The sequence below is a fragment of the Salvelinus sp. IW2-2015 genome, linkage group LG2 (assembly GCF_002910315.2).
Source record: "Salvelinus sp. IW2-2015 linkage group LG2, ASM291031v2, whole genome shotgun sequence".
Classification (NCBI taxonomy): domain Eukaryota; kingdom Metazoa; phylum Chordata; class Actinopteri; order Salmoniformes; family Salmonidae; genus Salvelinus; species Salvelinus sp. IW2-2015.
Window position 1 is genome coordinate 29,532,450 of NC_036839.1, and position 25,018 is coordinate 29,557,467.

Here is a 25,018-nt window from a genome sequence, read left to right on the forward strand (position 1 = left end):
GAGAGAGAGGTGAGAGAGAGAGTTGCTGATAAAAAGATGTAGAAAGAGGCATTAGCATTGCTGGAGGTCTAATCCTTTTCCACCTCCATCGGAGAGGAAAGAGAGAAGTGAGAAAGAGTGATGAAGTGTGATGACAGAGAGATAGAGAGGAAGGAAGAGAAAGAGAGAGACATAGGGCTGTCAGTCCGTGACAATCAGTCCAAATAAACAGGCTTTACGTAAGGCTCTCCTTCAGGAGAGAGGAGAGGAGTGAGGGAGTCTGTGACCTCCCAACAGAGAGAAATAGAAATAGAGGAGGATAAATGGGAGAATGGAGAAACAGTGTAACTACCACATCTCACATGCCAACAGTGAGATTCCCTATCTCCAGCTTATTATCACATTCTACTGCCTGGTCTTTATTCTGCACTTTTACTGTGTACTCTTTTCATTTGGAGGTTGTATTTAGTTGTGTCTGTATGGGGGATGTAGCTACAGTTTCTCAAAAGATAGGGCACAGGGGCCTCTCTAAACTGCCTTGTACATTCTGAGAAAGGCTGCTTTGCGCTGTGTGTGTGAACATCAGACTTACTTTATAACACACACACACAAACTATGTTTTAGAGGGTTTGGAGGTGTTCCACGCATCTGAGTCATTCTATTTTATGTGTTTTGGTCACCTCATAAGAAGCTTTTTAGTTGCTATTACTACCCAACAACTCTTATAAAAACTTCACTGTCTCTGCAAATGCATTTTACAACCAACACTAATTCCATAAAAATAAATGTGGTAGGTGCTGAAAGTCTCACATATATCGTGTAACTGGTATTCCCATTACAAGACAGGCTTGCTGTAATTGGTATTTAATTTCCTCTGTAAAAAAAGTACATCCGCAAAAAAACTATTTCCCAGAGTTCATTGAGTTTTCACTGTGTCCCCCCTACAGACCACTGGTGGCCCCTGCCCTCAGACCTGTGCCCTATCTGGATCTACCTGGATGTGCTGTTCTCCACAGCCTCCATCATGCACCTGTGTGCCATCTCTCTGGACCGCTACATCGCCATCAGAAACCCCCTCCACCACAGCCGCTTCAACTCCCGAACCAAAGCTCGCCTCAAGATCATGGCTGTCTGGACCATCTCTGTGGGTAAGAGACTGGAAGACAAGCCTGCACAAGTATATGATGCCCTCTTACTTTAGAGAGAGGGAAAGAGATAGAGAGAGTGAGGAAGAGAGAGAGGAAGAGAGAGCATGTGGGTCTTTCTATAAATAATGGGATCAACATTTCAAAATGGTTTGAAACAAAAATAAAAAGGATTTTCGTGCAGTTCCACATGTGCACTTAGAGGAATAAGTGTGAATATATGCAAATTGGCCCATAACTCCAGCTATACAACAACATAGACCTAGGACTATACATTCTTTAAGCAGGGTTCATTAAGACATTGGCAAGTCGAATTCAAGGACTTTCAGGGACTTTTCCAAGCACTTAATTGTTATTTTCACTGACCTCAATGTTATACAATTGTATAATTTACATAATTGTACATATAGTGCCTAATATATAACATCCCCCATTACCACTTTAAGAATAATGCATTTAGGGCAAAAAGGCCAACAAGTAGGGAGGGCATTAGCACTAAGAATAATAAAAAATGTTGGTCTTGCCAATGCATTGATTTTCTAATTATTATTACATTCTAAAATATGTGAGAATAAATGGGACATTGCCTGACTAAATAAATTGGATGCATGCATGACGATTTTTCTGTAGCCTACATGGCCGACGCAGGCACCATGAATAGAGCCATGAATAGTGGTAGCATGAATCTCACCATCGCTGTTAGAAAATGAGAAAGCGACCAAAAAACTGGTTCCTTTTGTAATGGAAGGATTTGTATGGAAAGCCAAGTTGAAGCCAACGTTGGATGTTGTCGTCATAATAACCTGGTTTTAACGTGACAGAGTTGCGCAACACCCTTCAATTGAAGCTGCGGAAAAAAAGAAAAGAGGCCAAATCTCTCATGAAAACGGATAAAAAATTTAATAACTTATAAATTGGCTACAATTTTTACAAGGACTTTTAAGCACCAAATTGAGGAAATGTCCGATTTTCAAGGTAGGCCTACAGTACCAGTCAGAAGTTTGGACACACCTACTCATTCAAGGGTTTTTCTTTATTTGTACTATTTTCTACATTTTGAAGACATCAAAACTATGAAATAACACATATGGAATCATGTAGTAACCAAAAAAGTATTAAACAAATCAAAATATATTTTAGATTTAAGATTCTTCAAAGTAGCCACCCTTTGCCTTGATGACAGATTTGCACACTCTTGGCATTCTCTCAACCAGCTTTATTATGGCAAGAACATCTCAAATAAGCAAAGACTTTAAGACATGAAGGTCCGTCAATGCGGAACATTTCAAGAACTTTGAAAGTTTCTTCAAGTGCAGTCGCAAAAACCATCAAGAGCTATGATGAAACTGTCTCTCATGAGGACCACCACAGGAAAGGAAGACCCAGAATTACCTCTGCTGCAGAGCATAAGTTCATTAGAGTTACCAGCCTCAGATTGCAGCCCAAATAAATGCTAGTAACAGACACATCTCAACATCAACTGTTCAGAGGAGACTGCGTGAATCAGGCCTTCATGGTTGAATTGCTGCAAAGAAATCACTACTAAAGGACACCAGTAATAAGAAAATGCTTGCTTGGGCCAAGAAACATGAGCAATAAACATTAGACTGGTGGAAATCTCTCCCTTGGTCTGACGAGTACAAATTTGAGATTTTTGTTTGCAACCGCCGTGTCTTTGTGAGAGGCAGAGTAGGTGAACGAGTAGATGATCTCTGCATGTGTGTGTAACAATATAGCTTCCGTTCCTCTCCTCGCCCCTACCTGGGCTCAAACCAGGGACCCTCTGCACACATCAACAACTGACACCCACGAAGCATCGTTACCATCGCGCCACAAAAGCCACGGCCCTTGCAGAGCAACTACTTCAAGGTCTCAGAGTGAGTGACGTCACCGATTGAAACGCTATTAGCGCGCACCCTACTAACTAGCTAGCCATTTCACATCAGTTACACTCACCCCCCTTTTGACCTCCTCCTTTTCCGCAGCAACCAGTGATCCGGGTCAACAGCATCAATGTAACAGTATAGCCTCCGTCCCTCTCCTCGCCCCGAACCAGGGACCCTCTGCACACAGACAACAGTCACCCTCGAAGCATCGTTACCCATCGCTCCACAAAAGCCGCGGCCCTTGCAGAGCAAGGGGAACAACTACTTCAAGGTCTCAGAGCGAGTGACGTCACCGATTGAAACGCTATTAGCGCGCACCCTGCTAACTGGCTAGCCATTTCACATCGGTTACATGTGGTTCCCACTGTGAAGCATGGAAGAGAAAGTGTGATAGTGTGGGGGTGCTTTGCTGATGACACTGTAGGTGATTTATTTAGAATTCAAGGTCAGCATTCTGCAGCGATACGCCATCCCATCTGGTTTGCCCTTAGTGGGACTATCATTTATTTTTCAACAGGATAATGACCCAAAACACACCTCCAGGCTGTGTAAGGGCTATTTGACCAAGAAGGAGAGTGATGGGGAGCTGCATCAGATGACCTGGCCTCCACAATCACCCGACCTCCACCCAATTGAGATGGTTTGGGATGAGAGTGAAGGAGCGAAGGAAAAGCAGCCAACAAGTCCTCAGCATATGTGGGAACTCCTTCAAGACTGTTGGAAAAACATTCCGCATGAAGCTGGTTGAGAGAATGCAAAGAGAGAATGCCAAGAGTGTGCAAAGCTGTCATCAAGGCAAAGGGTGGGTACTTTGAAGAATATAAAATATATTTTGATTTGTGTATCACTTTTTTGGTTACTACAAGAATCCATATTTATTTTTTTATTTCACCTTTATTTAACCAGATAGGCTAGTTGAGAACAAGTTCTCATTTACAACTAAGACCAGGCCAAGATAAAGCAAAGCAGTGCAACAAAAACAACACAGAGTTACACATGGGATAAACAATCGTACAGTCATTAACACAATAGAAAAATCTGTATACAGTGTGTGCAAATGAAGTACGGAGGTAAGGCAATAAATAGGCCAATAGCGGTGAAGTAATTACAATTTAGCAATTTACACTGGAATGATAGATGTGCAGATGAGGATGTGCAGGCAGAAAACTGGTGTGCAAAAGAGCAGAAAAATGAAATGAAATATGGGGATGAGGTAGGTAGGTGGTTGGATGGGCTATTTACAGATGGGCTATGTACAGATGCAGCGATCGGTAAGCTGCTCTGACAGCTGACGCTTAAAGTTAGTGAGGGAGATATAAATCTCCAACTTCAGAGATTTTCGCAATTCATTCCAGTCATTGGCAGCAGAGAACTGGAAGGAGAGGCAGCCAAAGGAGGTGTTGGCTTTGGGGGTGACCAGTGAAATATACCTGCTGGAGTGCGTGCTACGGGTGGGTGTTGCTATGGTGACCAGTGAGCTGAGATAAGGCGGAGCTTTACCTAGCAAAGACTTATAGATGACCTGGAGCCAGTGGGTTTGGCGACAAATATGTAGCGAGGCCAGTGAGAGCATACAGGTCGGAGTGGTGGGTAGTATATGGGGCTTTGGTGACAAAACGGATGGCACTGTGATAGACTGCATCCAATTTGCTGAGTAGAGTGTTGGAGGCTATTTTGTAAATGACATCACTGAAGTCAAGGATCGATAGGACAGTCAGTTTTACGAGGGTATGTTTGGCAGCATGAGTGAAGGAGGCTTTGTTGCGAAATGGTAAGCCGATTCTAGATTTAACTTTGGATTGGAGATGTTTGATGTGAGTCTGGAAGGAGAGTTTACAGTCTAGCCAGACACCAAGATATTTATAGTTGTCAGAACCGTCCAGAATAGTGATGCTAGTCGGGCGGGCAGGTGCGGGCAGCGATCAGTTGAAGCATTTAGCATTTAAGAGCAGTTGGAGGCCATGGAAGGAGTGTTGTATGGCGTTGAAGCTCATTTGGAGGTTTGTTAACACAGTGTCCAAAGAAGGGCCAGATGTATACAGAATGGTGTCGTCTACGTAGAGGTGGATCAAAGAATCAYCCGCAGCAAGAGCGACATCAATGATATATACAGAGAAAAGAGTCGGCCCGAGAATTGAACCCTGTGGCACCCCCATAGAGACTGACAGAGGTCCGGACAACAGGCCCTCCGATTTGACACACTGAACTACTTCTCAGACTGAACACTGTCTGAGAAGTAGTTGGTGAACCAGGTGAGGCAGTCATTAGAGAAACCAAAGCTTTTGAGTCTGCCGATAACAATTGAAAGAGTCGAAAGCCTTGGCCAGGTCGATGAAGACGGCTGCACAGTACTGTCTTTTATTGATGGCGGTTATGATATCGTTTAGGACCTTGAGCGTGGCTGAGGTGCACCCGTGACAAGCTCGGAAACCAGATTGCATAGCGGAGAAGGTACGGTGGGATTCTGTGATCTGTTTGTTCACTTGGCTTTCGAAGATTTTAGAAAGGCAGGGCAGGATGGATATAGGTCTATAACAGTTTGGGTCTAGAGTGTCTCCCCCTTTGAAGAGGGGGATGACCGCGGCCGCTTTCCAATCTTTAGGAATCTCAGATGATACGAAAGAGAGGTTGAACAGACTAGTAATAGATGTTGCAACAATGGCGGTGTATAATTTTAGGTAGAGAGGGTCCAGATTGTCTAGCCCAGCTGATTTGTAGGGATCCAGATTTTTCAGCTCTTTCAGAACATCAGCTGTCTAGATTTGGGTGAAGGAGAAGCGGGGGGATGGGGTGGGGGGCTTGGGCAAGTTGCTGCGGGGGATGTAGAGCTGTTGGCCGGGGTAGCCAGGTGGAAAGCATGGCCAGCCGTAGAGAAATGCTTATTGAAATTCTCAATTATCGTGGATTAATCAGTGGTGACAGTGTTTCCTATTCTCAGTGCAGTGGGCAGCTGGGAGGAGGTGTTCTTATTCTCCATGGACTTTACAGTGTCCCAAAACTTTTTGGAATTATTGCTGCAGGATGCTAATTTCTGTTTGAAAAATCTAGCCTTTGCTTTCCTAACTGACTGTGTGCATTGGTTCCTGACTTCCCTGAAAAGTTGCAAATCACGGGGACTATTCGAAGCTAGTGCAGYACGCCACATGGTGTTTTTGTGCTGGTCAAATGGGCAGTCAAGTCTGGAGTGAACCAAGGGCTGTATCTGTTCTTAGATCAACATTTTTTGAAAGGGGGATACTTATTTTAGATGGTGAGGAAAGCACTTTTAAAGAACAACCAGGCATCCTCTACTGATGGGATGAGGTCAATATCCTTCCAGGATACCCGGGCCAGGTTGATTAGAAAGTGCACTGTTGATGTCTTCCCAATTGTTCTGCAATGTAGAAAATAGTCAAAATAAAGAAAAAACATTGAATAAGTCGGTGTGTCAACTTTTGACTAGTAATGTAGTACCTTATTGCAGTACTTGCATTTCTGATCTTGATGCTTTTTCTGTTAACTGTAAATCAAGCAGTGAAGTGTATTCATGGACGCCAAGGGAAGCCAGGCTTCCCCCCCAAAATTAGCAACAAAAAAACATGAAATAATTTATCTTTCGTCTCAATTTTCCTTCAATTCGCAAGAGGCTGAATGTATCTCACAGGAGAAAGCATCTGAGTGAGAGAAACAGCGCCACACTGTCTCTCAATGTGTACACCATCTATCTGATACTATCTGGTCCAAACGAGTATGACATTGTAGCATTGAATGCAAGGGAAGCCAGCAAGCAGTTGGCCTCGGGTGATTTGACGATGAAACGTTAAAGTTGAAATGGTGCTGGAATAGTGGAGGCAGCTCCTGTTTTCTTTGCGGTAACTCTCTGTGGTTCTAAATCAATAGTTGTTTAGTGGTCTGAAAATGTTGGAAACATGTACAGTTGAAGTCGGAAGTTTACATACACTTAGGCTGGAGTCATTAAAACTMGTTTTTCAACCTCTCCACAAATGTCTTGTTAACAAAATATCGTTTTGGGTAGTCTGTTAGGACATCTACTTTGTGCATGACACAAGTAATTTTTCCAACAATTGTTTACAGACAGATTTTTTCACTTAGAATCCATTGTATCACAATTCCAGTGGGTCAGAAGTWTACATACACTAAGTTGACTGTGCCTTTAAACAGCTTGGAAAATTCCAGAGAATGATGTCATGGCGTTAGAAGCTTCTGATAGGCCAATTGACATCATTTGAGTCAATTGGAGATGTACCTGTGGATGCATTTCAAGGCCTACCTTCAAACTCAGTGCCTCTTTGCTTGACATTATGGGAAAATCAAAAGAAATCAGCCAAGACCTCAGAAAAAAATGGTAGACCTCCACAAGTCTGGTTCATCCTTGGGAGCAATTTCCAAACACCTGAAGGTACCACTTTCATCTGTACAAACAATAGTACGCAAGTATAAACACCATGGGACCACGCAGCCGTCATACCGCTCAGGAAGGAGACGCGCTCTGTCTCCTAGAGATGAAAGTACTTTAGTGCGAAAAGTGCAAATCAATCCCAGAACAACAGCAAAGGACCTTGTGAAGATCCTGGAGGAAAAGGGTACAAAAGTATTTATATCCACAGTAAAACGAGTCCTATATCAACATAACCTGAAAGGCCTCCCAGCAAGGAAGAAGCCACTGCTCCAAAACCGCCATAAAAAAAGCCAGACTACGGTTTGCAACTGCACATGGGAACAATGTCCTCTGGTCTGATGAAACAAAAATTGAACTGTTTGGCCATAATGACCATCATTATGTTTGGAGGAAAAAGGGGAGGCTTGCAAGCCGAAGAACACCATCCCAACCGTGAAGCACGGGGGTGGCAGCATCATTTTACATTTACATTTAAGTCATTTAGCAGACGCTCTTATCCAGAGCGACTTACAAATTGGAAAGTTCATACATATTCATCCTGGTCCCCCCGTGGGGAATGAACCCACAACCCTGGCGTTGCAAGCGCCATGCTCTACCAACTGAGCCACACGGGACCACGGGATCATGTTGTGGTGGTGCTTTGCTGCAGGAGGTACTGGTGCACTTCACAAAATAGATTGCATCATGAGAGAGGAAAATGATGTGGATATATTTAAGCAACATCTCATCAGTCAGGAAGTAAATGCTTGGTCGCAAATGAGTCTTCCAAATGGACAATGACCCCAAGTATACTACCAGTATACTACCAGTATACTACCAAGTATACTACCAAGTATACTACCATACTACCAAGTTGTGGCAAAATGGTTTAAGGACAACAAAGTCAAGGTATTGGAGTGGCCATCACAAAGCCCTGACCTCAATCTTATAGAAAATGTAAAAGCGTGTGCGAGCAAGGAGGCCTACAAACCTGACTCAGTTACACCAGCTCTGTCAGGAGGAATGGGCCAAAATTCACACAACTTATTGGGGAAAGCTTGTGGAAGGCTACCCGAAACGTTTGACCCAAGTTAAACAATTTAAAGGCAATGCTACAAAATACTAATTGAGTGTATGTTAACTTCTGACCCACTGGGAATGTGATGAAAGAAATAAAAGCTGAAATAAATCATTCTCTCTACTATTATTCTGGCATTTCACATTCTTAAAATAAAGTGGTGATCCTAACTGACCTAAGACAGGGAATTTTTTACAAGGATTAAATGTCAGGAATTGTGAAAAACTGAGTTTAAATGTATTTGGCTAAGGTGTATGTAAACTTCCGACTTCAACTGTACTTGCTCAACAATGGTGTAGGTCATGTAACTGTCTGTTAAATGCAATATGTGTCGTGGACTTTAACGGACAGAGGTTGCTATCTGGTTTTGTCTTAAAACAAAGGTGTGGTTGAATTTATTCTGGTACTGTCTTCTAATGTTTCGGCCTTTAGGCCTATCACGGTCACAAGGCATATGAATTAACAGCAAACAACGCAATTATCACAACACATACAGTGTAGGTTGTAATGTTTTTGGGGGGGTTACCCATGCACCGCTACTGAAATCAAGACTACAACAGAAGATCAACTTCAATTTGCTTGGGATATTAGATCCATGTGGATCCAGGCTTCATTTGTGTAACGAATTATACAAAATATTCTGGACATTCCTCGCAAAACATGTTTTTTCCAGTGTGGTTGCATCGCATGCACCATCACAACAACTGTTGTCATTTGACTATCAAATCCCGAAAATTCCTTCCTGGATCAGATTATGATGTGTGGTGAAGCACCACAGTGTAATTAAACAGCTCAACAACAAATGCACATCCAACAAGTATTATTCATAATTATTGAAGGACCATGTTAATGTCAGTATTGATTTAGGTTTTAAGTATCAAGGTATGGTGACTTTTTCGGGTAGAAGCATTCGTATTTGTAATCGCATACATTATTTTAGATGTGTGTGCCCATGAAAACGTTTTTCTCTCCTTGCATAAGGAGACACAAAATGTTAAGTAGTTACACTGAATTTCTGAGATCTCTATACAAAAAACTGTCAGACAGATAGATCCAGTATTCTTATAGGTTTCAAGTTTGTCTAATTTAAATGGTGGGGGGGTGCATATTTAGAAACTGGTCTTTGTCAAACACCACCACATTGTACTGCTGGAGGAGGGAGGGAGGCAGTGAACGGGGGAATGAAAGAAGGAGAATGACTGTAATTTAAGTTTCAAGGTCCAAATATTTTAATGTAAGTGTCAAGGCGACTGAACGATCAAGAATTTATAATGGCCTAGTTGATATCCAGCTGATCAAGTCAATGGCCTAGCATGAAAAGGAAATTATGAGCCACTAATGCAGCCTGATCCATCAAGGCGTTGGACTTAGCGCAGAACAGGTATTTCCAAGTATTTCTGTCTCGAAGCTGAAGTTGCAGCTAAAATGAGACATGCCCTGCTGTAGTTTCATCAACCAACTTTTAGGGTCCAAATAACCAGATATAAATTTGTTTGACCAAAAATTATTGACATGAGAATAGTTGAGGGTCAATCAGATCTCATCATGACAACTGCCTGTCAAATAAAATTGTATCACCACATGCTTCGTAAAACAAAAGGTGTGGACTAAATGTGAAATGCTTACTTACTGGCCTTTCCCAACAATGCAGAGAGAAAGAAATAGAGAAATAATAGAAAAGTAAAACACGTAACAATAAAAGTCTCTAAGAGCTTTCTACACCTGGATTGTGCAACGTTTGCCCATTATTCTTTTCACAATTCTTCAAGCTCTGTCAAATTGGTTGTTGATCATTGCTAGACAACCATTTTTAGGTCTTGCCATAGATTTTCAAGCAGATTTAAGTCAAAACTGTAACTCGGCACCCAGAAACATTCGCTGTCTTGGTGGCAAGCAACTCCAGTGTAGATTTTGCCTTGTGTTTTAGGTTATTGTCCTGCTGAAATGTGAATTCATCTCCCAGTGTCTGGTGGGAAGCAGACTGAACTAGGTTTTCCTCTGGGATTTTGCCTGTGCTTAGCTCCATTCCATAAATGTTTTATCCTAAAAAACTCCCCAGTCCTTCATGATTACAAGCATACCCATAACATGATGCAGCCACCACTATGCTTGAAAATATGAAAAGTGGTACTTAGTAATATGTTGTATTGGATTTGCCACAATTTGCAATGAGGMCAAAAAGTTAATTGCTTTGACACATTTTTTCCAGAATTACTTTAGTGCCTTGTTTCAAACAGAATGCATGTTTTGGAATAATTTATTCTGTACAGGCTTCCTTCTTTTCACTAGTATTAGCATTAGTATTGTAGAGTAACTACAATGTTGATGATCAATCCTAAGTTTTCTCCTATCACAGCCATTAAACTCTGTAATGGTTTTAAAGTCATCGTTGGCCTCATGGTGAAATCCCTGAGCGGCAACTGAGTTAAGAAGAACGACTTTTATCTTTGTAGTGACTTGGTGTATTACTACACCTTCCAAAAATGTAATTAATAACTTCACCATGCTCAAAAGGGATATTCAATGTTTTTGTTACCTATCTACTGTCGTGTCTTTGCTATCATTAAATTGAAGACTTATAGTTTTTATCAAAGATTCCTGTAATTAGGGATTACGCGATCAACTGAGTTGTAACGTAACTAATTAACTATGAATTCGAGGGCACCAGGGAAAGTAGTCAGATTACAAAGTTATAATTTCCCAATATAACCTTTCAGATATTTTCATATCTGATCAATAGTCTTCTGATTAATGATTTATTTATTTTACCTCACGTTAGTCTCATTCCAAACGTCGTAAATTGTTGGTTATCTGCACGAACCCAGTCTTCACTATGAGTCATCCATACATCAATTGTCTTGAATCATTTATTTATTACTAACTAATTAATTCACAGAAATGCATAAACAAACAAACAAACTTAAAAATAGTTACATGAAATGATGGGAGAAATATGCCCTAGTGGGCTGAACCGGCATGGCGGCTTGTTAGACAAAGGAAAAATTGGCGTTCGACCAAGAAGTCACTACAGAGTTCATAATTATAACAATTGACATGCTAATCCTTTACACATGAACGCTCACTCATTCAGGAACAATTGCAATCAATATATATATATTTACGCTCATTGTGTGTCGTCTTGATCGTTGGAGAGAAGTTCGTTTTGGTTGGAGTTCCTTCTGTCTCGGTTATTGTGGATAGTTCAGAGTGACATTCGTTATAGAATGGATGTTTCGGCTGTTGACTTTCTTCGCGTTCAATGATACCGAATTCCTAGCTGCAGACTAGTAGTCAATATCAAAGACTTGTTCTTATTCGTCTAAGAGTTTAACCACGTGGTATGGTTAAAGATTCAGCAATGGTACTTAACCTTCGTTCTCCCCATGGAGGATAAACATGGTCTAATGGTAATTTCTCAGAGTTGGCTTTTATTCAGATAGCAGGAAGGGGCTGTCCTTGGATGTCTGACCCAACTGGCTCAGGGGCGGGTCCTCGGGTTTAGTTCAAATCAAAAAGGGATTTGTATTTTTCTTCATTAAACAGTCCAAAATCATATTACACAATTATACAAACAGTATCATACTCACTCATTCATTTTATACAACAAACAGATGTAAACCTCATATCTGAGGTTATTATATAAACAGCGATATGGTAATGTAGCCCCACAGTCTCACATGAGTTTCTCACGTGGTGACAAACGGGCATGTTAATAGCTGGACTCCACCGATCTTTTATGCTTTTGCAGGAACATGAAATATGTTCGTACCTCAAGTTCTGTGAGGTGGAAGAAAATTCCTTTGTCCTGAAAGTTTACCGTCTCCCTAATACTGTTTGGCCATGAGGAGATTCTCAGGAATTTACGACGTCTCTCTGTGATCACAGCATGGGTTGAAGGAGGAAAGGGAGAGGCAGGGAGAGGGGGATGGGGTTTGCAATACCCAAGCAGGCAACGTCGTGACACTACCAATAGGTGCCCTTCATTGCGGGGCATTGGAAAGTCTCCCTGGTCTTTGTGGTTGAATCTATGTTTGAAATTCCCTGCTCGACTGAGGGACCTTACAGATAATTGTATGTGTGGGGTACAGAGATAAGGTAGTCATTCAAAAATCATGTTAAACACTATTATTGCACACAGAGTGAGTCCATGCAACTTTTATGTGACTAGATAAGCAAATGTTGATTTATTTAGGCTTGCCATAACAAAGGGGTTGAGTACTTATTGACTTGAAAGATTTCAGCTTTTCATTTTTTATTAATTAGGAAAAAATGTGTCATTATGCACGTAACGCTGGTGACAGGTGTGCGCCCTAACAAGCAGCCTGGTGACCTAGAGGCCGGAGAGGGAGCACACGTGACAGTACCCCCTCCTCGGCGCATTCGGCTCCAGCAGCAGGACGACAACCACAGGGACAATCCCGGGGATCTGGAGCGGACCGGTCGCCTCCCCTGAGGAGCAGAAACCAGACGAACCACCTGAGGAGTGAGAGCCTGATGAGCCTGACCTCCCCAGTTGCCTCGGTTGAGGCACGGGAACCTGTTCACCCAGCTTAGGCACGGGAACCTGTTCACCCAGCTTAGGCACGGGAACCTGTTCACCCAGCTTAGGCATGGGAACCTGTTCACCCAGCTTAGGCACGGGAACCTGTTCACCCAGCTTAGGCATGGGAACCTACAAACTGGCTGAGGCCTCCCAGGTAGATCTGGCTCCAACACCCGGACACGACATCACCCCAACACAAAAATAACACTCCCCAATGCTTCCCTTTGTTGAGTCGTCATTCTGTAATGATGTACGCTGAGAGTCGGGAAGCAAGTTCAGGGAGTGAATACGTTTAATTAATAAATGAACAAAACAAGAAATACAAACAGCGCACCGACATGAAACAGCAACAATGACGACTGGGGAAGAAACCAAAGGGAGTGACATATAAAGGGCAGGTAATCAAGGAGGTGATGGAGTCCAGGTGAGTGTCATTATGCGCGTAACTCTGGTGACAGGTGTGCGCCCTAACGAGCAGACTGGTGACCTAGAGGCCGGAGAGGGAGCACACGTGACAGGCTGTATAACAACAAAATGTGGAAAAAGTCATGGGGTGGGAATACTTTCTGAATGCACTGTATTTGATTAACTATTTAACTAACTATTTAGCAGTCTTAGGGCTTGGAGGTAGAAAATGTTCAGCGTCCTGTTGGTTACAGACTTGGTGCATCGGTATCACTTGCCGTGCAGTAGCAGAGAGAGCAGTCTATGACTTGGGTGGCTAGAGTCTGACCATTTTTAGGGCCTTCCTCTGACACCACCTGGTATAGAGGTCCTGGATGGCAGGTAGCTCCGTCCCAGTGATGTTCTGGGCCATAGTCACTAGCCTCTGTAGTACCTTGCGGTTAGATGCCAAGCATTTGCCATACCAAGTGGTGATGCAGCCAGGCAATATGCTCTCAAAGGTGCAGGTGTAGAGCTTTTGAGGATCTAAGGGCCCATACCAAATATTTTCAGCCTGCTGAGGGGTAAGAGGCATTGTCATGCCCTCTTCATGACTATTGGTGTGTTTGGAACATGATAGGTCCTTAGTGATGTAGAACACCCACTCCACTTCATCACCGTCGATATGAGTGCTCGGCACTCTGTTTCCTGTTGTCCACGATCAGCTGCTTTGCTGAGGGAGAGGTTGTTGTCCTGGCACCACACTGCCAGATCTCTGAGTTCCTCCCTGTGGATGAACAGGGAGTACAGGACAGGACTAAGCACACACACTTGAGGTGCCCCTGTTTTGAGGGTCAGCATGGGGGATGTGTTGTTGCCTAACCTCACCACATGTGGGTGTCTAGTCAGGAAGTCCAGGATCCAGTTGCAGAGGGAGGTGGTCAGTCCCAGGGTCCTTAGCTTAGTGATGCGCTTGGAGGGCACTATGGTGTTGAACGCTGAGTTGTAGTCAATGACTTGTGTGGCTCCTTTCCAATGGCTCAATACCACCACTAATGATCCAGTCTTGCTGTGTAGAGACCCAGGGAGGCAGGGAGGGACAATGTCACATAGAACCAGGGAAGCAGAGAGAGACAACACACAATGTAGGGAGAAATTAACTCCCGATATGACTCACCATTCCACAGGTTCCAGGTCCCAAGCGGAACGCTAGAATATGATACGATGCCGCCTGSAAATTAAATAAGATTATGTATGTCACTGCTGCTTATCTACATGTTCGGTCTCTTTTATCTGCACACGGCAGAGAGAGAGAGAGGGGCTGAAGTGTAGCTGATGTTACACAGAACTGAGATGATGTATGTTGTTTAATAAACCCTGGAACAGTGCTGCTACTGCCCAGCCTATTGCACAAGAATGCTACCACAGAGAGACATCCCTGAAGACCTTACAAAATCCCACACATACACAGAACACACATGTCTACACGTACACACACCTCATCCTGTACACACGCACACCCACCTCACCCTGCCATGACCAAGGAATGTTCCTTGGCCATGACCAGGACGTTATTAACTTTTCATATCAAACAAGATAACTTTTGTAAGACCGCCAAGCTCAATTAAAGAATAATACTATTTGGTCTTTGAAACCGGCAGTTATTTTCTTTCCTGTTGAATCATTAAGGAGGTTCCTATAGCTTCCTGTATCTCTGTCATGTATTGTGCCTCAATGTTGGTCTGACAGACAGAGACTGAAAGCATCCCTCTGGGCTATTTTTCTCCCTTCAGACACACTAAGCTWTAGTTTCCTCGAACAAAGAAACACGCAATAACCAAAGCCGTAACAATGTACGTGTTGGCATCAGCAGTTCCATGATAATGTAACTGCCACTGAAAGATTTTTTGCAAATATGGAGAAATAATTAGCTGAGCTGTGTTTATTGGAGTAGTAGTAAATTGCTCCTACAGAGCAGAGATACTGACCCAAGGTCAGTTTAACATTTTTTCTTCCTGGGGTTAAGCTCATGTTTTGTGTCAGTGTGGTCTCCAACCCGGAGCTCTTTGTGTCTGTGGTTCTGGTGTGGACGTGTTAGTGTGGAACCATGGCAGAGATGGTTGAGATGTCTGGATCAGGTATGTGTTCTTTGGTCTGTCTCCAACTGCTGGGCCGGGTGTGCTGCTGCTCTGCTCTACAGAAACCACTGAAGACCCAGGGCAACGTGAAGCTAGTCCAAACAACCTGTAATACTAGGGTGGAATGGAGTAAAGACACATGATGGGGGTGGATAGCAACAGAGAAGGAATATAAACAAAGGATTACATGATGAAATGTTGGACTTGAGTCATATGATTGATTCAGGGTTCCATGGCCATCTGGATAGCAGAAGATTGTCTTAACTATATGTCAACTGCTTCCACATCCCAACCCACACAAGAAGACATCTCTTGACGCGATTGCGTTTCTGCATTTCAAGTTTGTCTTGGTTCATCCTTTAAACATGCCCTGGATTTCAACAAAGCCAGCCAAAAATAATTGATTACAATCCCTCCCTGGTTAAGAAAAGATCAACTCGAAGGAAAAACTCCACCTTTCTTTCTCCTTTTAGTCTCAACCCCTTCCAAATAGTGCATTCGGAAAGTATTCAGACCCCTTCCCTTTTTCCACATTTTGTTACGTTACAGCCTTATTTGAAAATCGATTAAATATGTTTTTTTCCTCAGCAATCTACACACAATAGCCCATAATGACAAAGCAAAAATAGGTTTTTAGAATCTTTCGCAAATGTATCATCCTGGAGATATTTCTACAACTTCCTTGGAGTCCACCTGTGGTAAATTCAATAGATTAGACATGATTTGGAAAGGCACACACCTGTTTATATAAGGTCCCACAGTTGACAATGCATGTCAGAGCAAAAACCAAGCCATTACTCGAAGGAATTGTCAGTAGAGCTCCAAGACAGGATTGTGTCGAGGCACAGATCTTGGAAAGGGTAGCAAAACATTTCTGCAGCAGTCAAGGTCCCCAAGAACACAGTGGCCTCCATCATTCTTAGATGGAAGAAGTTTGGAACCTCCAAGACACTTCCTAGAGCTGGCCATCTGGCCAAACTGAGCAATCGGGGGAGAAGGGCCTTGGTCATGGAGGTGACCAAGAACTCTGACAGAGCTCTCCAGAGTTCCTCTGTGGAGATGGGAGAGCCTTTCAGAAGGACAACCATCTCTGCAGCACTCCACCAATCAGACCTTTATGGTAGAGTGGCCAGACGTAAGCCACTCCTCAGTAAAAGGCACATGACAGCCCGCTTGGAGTTTGAGTGGCCTGCCAGAGCCTGAACTTGAACCCAATCGAACATCTCTGGAGAGACCTGAAAATAACTGTGCAGCGACGCTCCCCAACCAACCTGTCAGAACTTGAGAGGATCTGCAGGGAAGAATGGGAGAAACTCCCCAAGTGTGCCAAGCTTGTTGTGTCATACCTAAGAAGACTCTCGGCTGTAATTGTCAGAATGGTGGGTGTAGCTGGTGTATGCASTCAGGTGCAGGAGAGCAGAGAATTGGGAGCAATGTAACTTTACTCAGAATAATGAATGGTGCAAGGTAAAACAATACACTTGCCCAAACACAAAACACACGAACATCAACTTTTACGCACGGGCAAGAAACAGCACCCGTCGAAATAACCATTCACCAACATACCGAACATGACATAAAACAATCCCGCACAACGCCATGGGGGAAACAGAGGGTTAAATACATGAACAATAATTAGGGGAATGAAAAACAGGTGTGTAGAAACAAAGACAAAACAAATGGAAAATGAAAAGTAGATCGGCGATGGCTAGTAGATCGGCGATGGCTAGTAGACCGGCGATGCCGACTGCCGAGCGCCGCCCGAACAAGGAGAAGAACCAATTTCGGCTGAAGTCGTGACAGTAATCACTGCCAAAGGTGCTTCAACAAAGTACTGAGTAAAGGGTCTGAATAGTTCTGAATAGTTATTTCTAACACATTTGCAAAAAACTGTTTCTGATTTGTCAATATGGGGTATTGTGTGTAGATTGATGAGGGGGAAAAACGATTGAATTGGGATTGGGTGCAGCATTTTCACATTCGGATGAAAAGCGTGCCCAGAGTAAACTTCCTGCTACTCAGGCCCAGAAGCTAATATATGCATATTATTAGTAGATTTGGATAAAAAACACTCTGACGTTTCTAAAACTGTTTGAATGATGTCTGTGAGTATAACAAAACTCATATGGCAGGCAACATCCTGAGAAAAATCCAACTAGGAAGTGGGAAATCTGAGGTTTGTAGTTTTTCAACTCATTGCCATTCTAATATACAGTGTAAATGGTGTCATATTGCACTTCCTAACGCTTCCACTAGATGCCAACAGTCTTTAGAACTTTGTTTGAGGCTTCTACTGTGAAGGGGGAGAGAATGAGAGCTGTTTCAACCAGGTGTCTGGCAGAATACCATGAGCTGGTCACGCGCGTGGCCGTGAGAGCGACCTGCGTTCCATTGCATTTCTAAAGACAAAGGAATTGTCCGGTTGAAACATTATTGAAGATTTATGTTAAAAACATCCTAAAGATTGATTCTATACATCGTTTGACATGTTTCTACAAACTGTAATATAACTTTTTGGACTTTTCGTCTGAACTTTCGCCTGGACTTGCCCGCACCTCGTGAGTTTGGATTTGTTGAACTAAACGGATTTGTGAACTAACAAAAAGGAGGTATTTGTACATAAATGATGGACTTATTGAACAAAACAAACATTTATTGTGGAACTGGGATCCTGGGAGTGCATTCTGATGAAGATCATCAAGGTAAGTGAATATTTATAATGCTATTTCTGATTTCTGTTGACTCCACAACATGGCGGGTATCTGTTATGGCTTGTTTTTGTGTTTGAGCGCCGTACTCAGATTATTGCATGGGGTGCTTTTTTCGTAAAGCTTTTTTGAAATCTGACACAGCGGTTGCATTAAGGAGAAGTATATTCTTAATTCTGTGCATAACACTTGTATCTTTTATCAAAGTTCATGATGAGTATTTCTGTAAATTGATGTGGTTCTCTGCAAATTCGCCGGATGTTTTCGAGGCACAACATTACTGAACATAACGCGCCAATGTAAACTGAGATTTTTGGATATAAATATGAACTTTATCGAACAAAAACACACATGTATTGTGTAACATGAAGTCCTATAGAGTGCCATCTCATGAAGATCATCAAAGGTTAGTGATTCATTTTATCTCTATTTCTGCTTTTTGTGACTCCTCTCTTTGGCTGGAAAATGGCTGTATGTTTTCTTGTGACTAGGCTCTGACCTAACATAATCATGTGGTGTGCTTTCGCTGTAAAGCCTTTTTGAATCGGACATGATGGTTAGATTAACAAGAAGTTAAGCTTTAATTTGGTGTATTGCACTTGTGAATGTATGAAAGTTAAATATTTCAAAAAAATATTTTGAATTTCGCGCTCTGCCTTTTCAGCGGAGTTGTCGAGGCGGAACCCCTAGCCTTAATTAACATAACAAAATGTCGGTCTGAATACATTTCCAAATGCACTGTATATCTTTTAGAGGGGCCCACTGGGCACAGACGTCAACTCAACATCTATCTTGTTGGTTCCAAGTAATTTCATTGAAATGACGTGGAAAAAAACTTGATTTAACCAGTTTGTGCCAAGTGGGAGGAGATCATCAGGGTGAAGAGAAACGCAGACAAAACTTACGTTTTTATTATTTTCGAATTCTGGGTATACAAGCATGTTGATGGATTTTTGGCCTCCTAAATATGACAAATAAAATGCTGACTGTAGCCTTGTCAGAAAATAAAATAAAATAGTATTTGTAACGTGCCGCATACAACGGTGGTAGACTTTACTCTGAAATGCTTGCTTACGAGCCCTTCCTAACGATGCAGAGTTTAAAAAGTATATAAATATTAAAAACAGTAACACAAGAGGAATAGAATACACAATAATGAAGCTAGAAACAAGGGAGTACCAGATCAATGTTCAAGTGTATGAGGTATTTGAGGTAGATATGTACATAAAGCAGGTAAAATGACTAGGCATCAGGATAGATAATAATAAGGTATTTGAGGTAGATATGTACTAAAGGCAGGGTAAAATGACTAGGCATCAGGATAGATAATAATAAGGTATTTGAGGTAGATATGTACATAAAGGCAGGGTAAAATGACTAGGCATCAGGATATATATAATAAGGTATTTGAGGTAGATATGGACATAAAGGCAGGGTAAAGTGAATAGGCATCAGGATTATTAATAATAAGGTATTTGAGGTAGATATGTACATAAAGGCAGGGTAAAATGACTAGGCATCAGGATAGATAATAATAAGGTATTTGAGGTAGATATGTACATAAGGCAGGGTAAAATGACTAGGCATCAGGATAGATAATAATAAGGTATTTGAGGTAGATATGTACATAAAGGCAGGGTAAAGTGACTAGGCATCAGGATATATAATAATAAGGTATTTGAGGTAGATATGTACATAAAGGCAGAGTAAAGTGACTAGGCATCAGGATATATAATAATAAGGTATTTGAGGTAGATATGTACATGAAGGCAGGGTAAAAATGACTAGGCATCAGGATAGATAATAATAAGGTATTTGAGGTAGATATGTACATAAAGGCAGGGTAAAGTGACTAGGCATCAGGATAGATAATAATAAGGTATTTGAGGTAGATATGTACATAAAGGCAGGGTAAAGTGACTAGGCATCAGGATATATAATAATAAGGTATTTGAGGTAGATATGTGGTCACGAATCCCGCCGAAGATGGTGCCTCTTCCTCTGCGGGCGGTGCTCGGCGGTTCGGATCACCGGCCTACTAGCTGCCATCGATTCTCTTCTTTTGTTTCTGTTAGTTTGGGCTGATGGGTGCACCTGTTTTGAGTTTAGTTTTGTGGGTAGGCTATTTAAGTCGGAGTAGGCCGGCTGGCGCTTGTTATTCTGTTTGTGGTGTTTGTATTTCGTGTGGATTTTGTCCTTGTTTATTTGTGGACTGGATGTTGACGCGCCCTTTTGTTATGTGGCGTAGCCGTCCGTTTATATTCTATTTTGGAATATTAAAGTATATCCACTTGCTCGAAGCTACCCTGCTCTCTGCGCCTGACTCCTTCATTCACCATTGGAAACGTAACAGAAGCCCGCACCTCCATGGAGTCAGCAGAAGCAGCGACCACCCCTCTTCCATCGATGGAGGAGCGTGTCCTCCACACACCGCCGTTCTCCATAGGATTGGTTCGGCGATGGACATGATGATGGAGAGGATGGAGCGAGGGAGAGGAGTGGTTTCCCGACGTCTACCCCAGCTCCTTCACAGATGTCAACCCTACTCCATCCACGTCAGCGTCGGGTTCCTTCGCGTTGGTCTCGCGCTCCCGAGGGAGTACGACGGCACGGTGGCTGGGTGCCAGGGGTTTTTGCTCCAGTTGGAGCTCTACTTGGCTACCGTTCATCCGACTCCCTCGGGAGAGGAGAGTGTTAGCCTCCTCATCTCCTGTCTGACGGGTAGAGCCCTGGAATGGGCCAACGCGGTCTGGAACGGCCCAGACTCGGTTCGGGACCACTACCCAGAGTTCACCCGCCGCTTTCGGGCCGTATTCGACCACCCTCAGGAGGGCCGTGCGGTGGGTGAGCACTGTTCCACCTCAGACAGGAGACGAGGAGGGCGCAAGACTTCGCGTTGGAGTTCCGGACCTTGGCTGCTGGTGCGGGGTGGAATGACGGGCTTTAATAGACCATTACCGTTGCAGCCTCAGAAGAGGACGTCCGTCGGGAGCTAGCTTGTAGGGACACCACACTCTCCCTCGATGAACTGATCGACATGTCGATCCGACTAGATAACCTGCTAGCTGCCCGCGGGCGTTCAGAGGGGCGCCGTTAATTCCACCTCCCAGCCCTCCCGCTCCAACTCCGATGGAGTTGGGAGGAGCTGCATCTAGGGGGGCCAGAGGAGGTGGCTCCTCTTGCACCTACTGTGGCCGGAGAGGACACACTTCGGACCGGTGCTGGAGGAGTCCATCTGGGAGTCGAGATGGAGGCGGAATACTCCTCGGCCACCCCAGGTGAGTAGGCACAAGACTCACCCAGAGCTCCCTGTTGGTCACATGTTTTTGGTTATTTTTTCCCTGCGTTTTTCCCCTCTCTTCAGCATAAGGCACTAGTCGACTCAGGCGCAGCTGGGAGTTTTATGGATCGCGGACTCGCCCGTAAGTTGGGTATTCCGCTAGTGCAGATAGACCCACCTTTCCCCGTGCACTCCTTAGATAGCCGACCGTTAGGGTCAGGGCTGGTCAGGGAGGCCACGATTCCGCTGGACATGGTAACACAGGGGGATCATAGGGAACAGATCAGTTTTTACCTTATTGATTCACCTGGGTTTCCAGTGGTGTTGGGGGTTCCCTGGCTAGCCATTCACAATCCTCTCATTTCCTGGAGACAGGGAGCTCTTCAGGGGTGGTCAGATGAGTGTTCAGGTAGGTGTGTGGGAGTTTCCATCGGTGCCACATCGGTGGAGAGTCCAGACCAGGTTTCCACTGTGCGCATTCCCCAGAATATGCCGATTTGGCTATCGCTTTTAGTAAGAAAGAAGCGACCAAATTACCACCTCATCGACGGTGGGATTGCGTGATAAACCTCCAGAGAAACGCTGCACTTCCCAGGAGTCACGTGTACCCATTGTCCCAGGAGGAGACGTTGGCTATGGAGACATATGTCACGGAAGCTCTGAGACAAGGGTTCATTCGGCCCTCCATGTCACCCGCCTCCTCGAGTTTTTTTTTTTGTGAGAAAAAAGGAGGGAGGACGGCGTCCGTGCATTGATTATCGAGGTCTAAATTCAATCACAGTGGGATTTAGTTATCCGCTACCTCTCATCGCTACGGCGATGGAATCATTTCACGGAGCGCGTTTTTTCACAAAACTGGACCTCAGGAGCGCGTATAATCTGGTGCGTATTCGGGGAGGAGACGAGTGGAAAACAGCGTTTAGTACCACATCAGGCCACTATGAGTACCTCGTCATGCCGTATGGGTTGAAGAATGCTCCAGCCGTCTTCCAATCCTTGTAGATGAGATTCTCAGGGACATGCAGGGGCAGGGTGTGGTAGTATATATTGATGACATCTTGATCTATTCTGCCACACGCGCCGCGCATGTCTCCCTGGTGCGCGGGTGCTTGGGCGACTGCTGGAGCATGACCTATACGTCAAGGCTGAGAAATGTGGTGTCTCCAAACCAGCCATTTCCTTCCTGGGTTATCGCATTTCCACCTCGGGGGTGGTGATGGAGTGTGACCGCGGTTAACGCCGGTGCGAAATTGGCCGACTCCGACCACGGTAAAGGAGGTGCAGCGGTTTTTAGGGTTTGCCAATTACTACCGGAGGTTTATCCGGGGCTTTGGTCAAGTGGCGGCGCCCATTACCTCACTGCTGAAGGGGGGGCCGGTGCGTCTACGGTGGTCGGCCGAGGCAGATGGAGCCTTCAACCAGTTGAAGGCAAGGTTTACTGAGGCTCCCGTGTTGGCGCATCCGGACCCTTCGTTAGCGTTCATAGTGGAGGGTGGATGCGTCCGAGGCTGGTGTTGGAGCCGTGCTATCACAGCGCTCGGGCACGCCACCGAAGCTCCGTCCCGTGTGCTTTCTTTCTAAGAAGCTGGGTCCGGCGGAGCGGGAACTGATGTGGGGACCGGGAGTTACTAGCTATGGTAAAAGCCCTGAAGGTGTGGAGACACTGGCTTGAGGGGGCTAAATAACCCTTTCCTCATCTGGACTGACCACCGCAATCTGGAGTATATCCGAGCGGCGAAGAGACTGAATCCGCGTCAAGCTAGGTGGGCCATGTTCTTTACCCGCTTTAGATTCACGATCTCTTATCGTCCAGGTTCCCTCAACACTAGGGCCGACGCGCTGTCCCGTCTCTATGACACGGATGACCGGCCCATCGATCCGACCCCCATCCTTCCAGCCTCTTGTCTGGTGGCCCCGGTGGTATGGGAGGTGGACGCGGACATCGAGCGGGCGTTGAGGGTAGAACCTGCGCCTTCCCAGTGTCCGACTGGCCTGAGGTACGTACCGCTTGGTGTCCGTGATCGATTGATTCGGTGGGCTCACACACTACCTTCTTCGGGTCATCCGGGGATTGAGAGGACAGTGCGTGGTCTTAGGGGGAAATACTGGTGGCCCACCTTGGCTAAGGACGTGAGACTCTATGTCTCCTCCTGCTCGGTATGCGCACAGAGTAAGGCTCCTAGGCACCTGCCGAGAGGGAAGTTACAACCCTCCGGTTCCACAACGGCCATGGTCTCATCTATCGGTAGATTTTCTGACTGATCTTCCCCATCTCAGGGGAAACTACCGTTCTGGTCGTTGTGGATCGGTTTTTCTAAGTCCTGTCGTCTCCTTCCATTGCCTGGTCTCCCTACGGCCCTACAGACTGCGGAGGCTCTATTTACCCACGTCTTCCGGCACTACGGGGTGCCGGAGGACATCGTATCTGATCGAGGTCCCCAGTTCACGTCCCGGGTGTGGAGGGCGTTTATGGAGCGTCTGGGGGTCTCGGTCAGCCTTCTCTGGGTATCCCCCGAAAGTAATGGGCAGGTGGAAAGAGTGAACCAGGAAGTGGGTAGGTTTCTGAGGTCGTATTGCCAGGACCGGCCAGGAGAATGGGCGAGGTACGTCCCGTGGGCAGAGTTGGCCCAGAACTCACTCCGCACTCCTCAACTAACATGTCGCCATTTGAATGCGTACTGGGGTACCAGCCGGTCCTGGCTCCGTGGCATCAGAGCCAGACCGAGGCTCCTGCGGTGGAGGAGTGGGTACAGCGCTCTAGGGAGACCTGGCGGGCAGTCCAGGACTCTCTCAGGCAGGCCAGTGAACGGCAGAGAAGAGCGCTGACCGCCACCGCAGTGAGGCCCCTGTGTTCGCACCAGGGGACAGGGTCTGGCTCTCGACCCGAAACCTGCCCCTCCGCCTGCCCTGCCGGAAGCTGGGGCCGCAGTGTGTGGGGCCATTTAAAGTCCTGAGGAGGATAAACGAGGTGTGTTATAGATTGCAACTCCCTTCTTACTATCGTATTAACCCTCGTTTCATGTGTCTCTCCTCAGGCCGGTGGTAGCTGGTCCCCTTCAGGAAGGTGAGGTACCGGAGGTCCCTCCACCCCCTTGGACATCGAGGGGTCCCGGCGTACACAGTACGAGCTATTCTGGACTCGAGACGCCGGGTGAGGGGCCTGCAGTACCTCGTTGACTGGGAGGGGTACGGTCCGGAGGAGAGGTGCTGGGTACCGAGAAGGGACATTTTAGATCCTTCCCTCTTGGTTGATTTCCACCGCCGCCACCCGGATTGCCCTGCGCCTCGCCCTCCGGGTCGTCCTCGAGGCCGGGGTCGGCGCACTGCGGGAGCCGCGCGTCAGAGGGGGGGTACTGTCACGAATCCCGCCGAAGATGGTGCCTCTTCCTCTGCGGGCGGTGCTCGCGGTCGTCGTCACCGGCCTACTAGCTGCCATCGATTCTCTTCTTTTGTTTCTGTTAGTTTGGGCTGATTGGGTGCACCTGTTTTGAGTTTGTTT

At 45.0% G+C, this 25,018-nt stretch overlaps 1 protein-coding gene across 1 annotated transcript in view; it reads left to right on the plus strand.

The window, feature by feature from the left end:
- Positions 1-25,018, plus strand: part of LOC111971421 (5-hydroxytryptamine receptor 2A-like) — a 58,309-nt gene that overhangs the window by 22,087 nt on the left and 11,204 nt on the right. Inside the window, exon 2 of the mRNA XM_070448328.1 lies at positions 927-1,127. Coding sequence (XP_070304429.1) covers positions 927-1,127 — 201 coding nt within the window. The remainder of the gene's footprint in view (positions 1-926; positions 1,128-25,018) is intronic.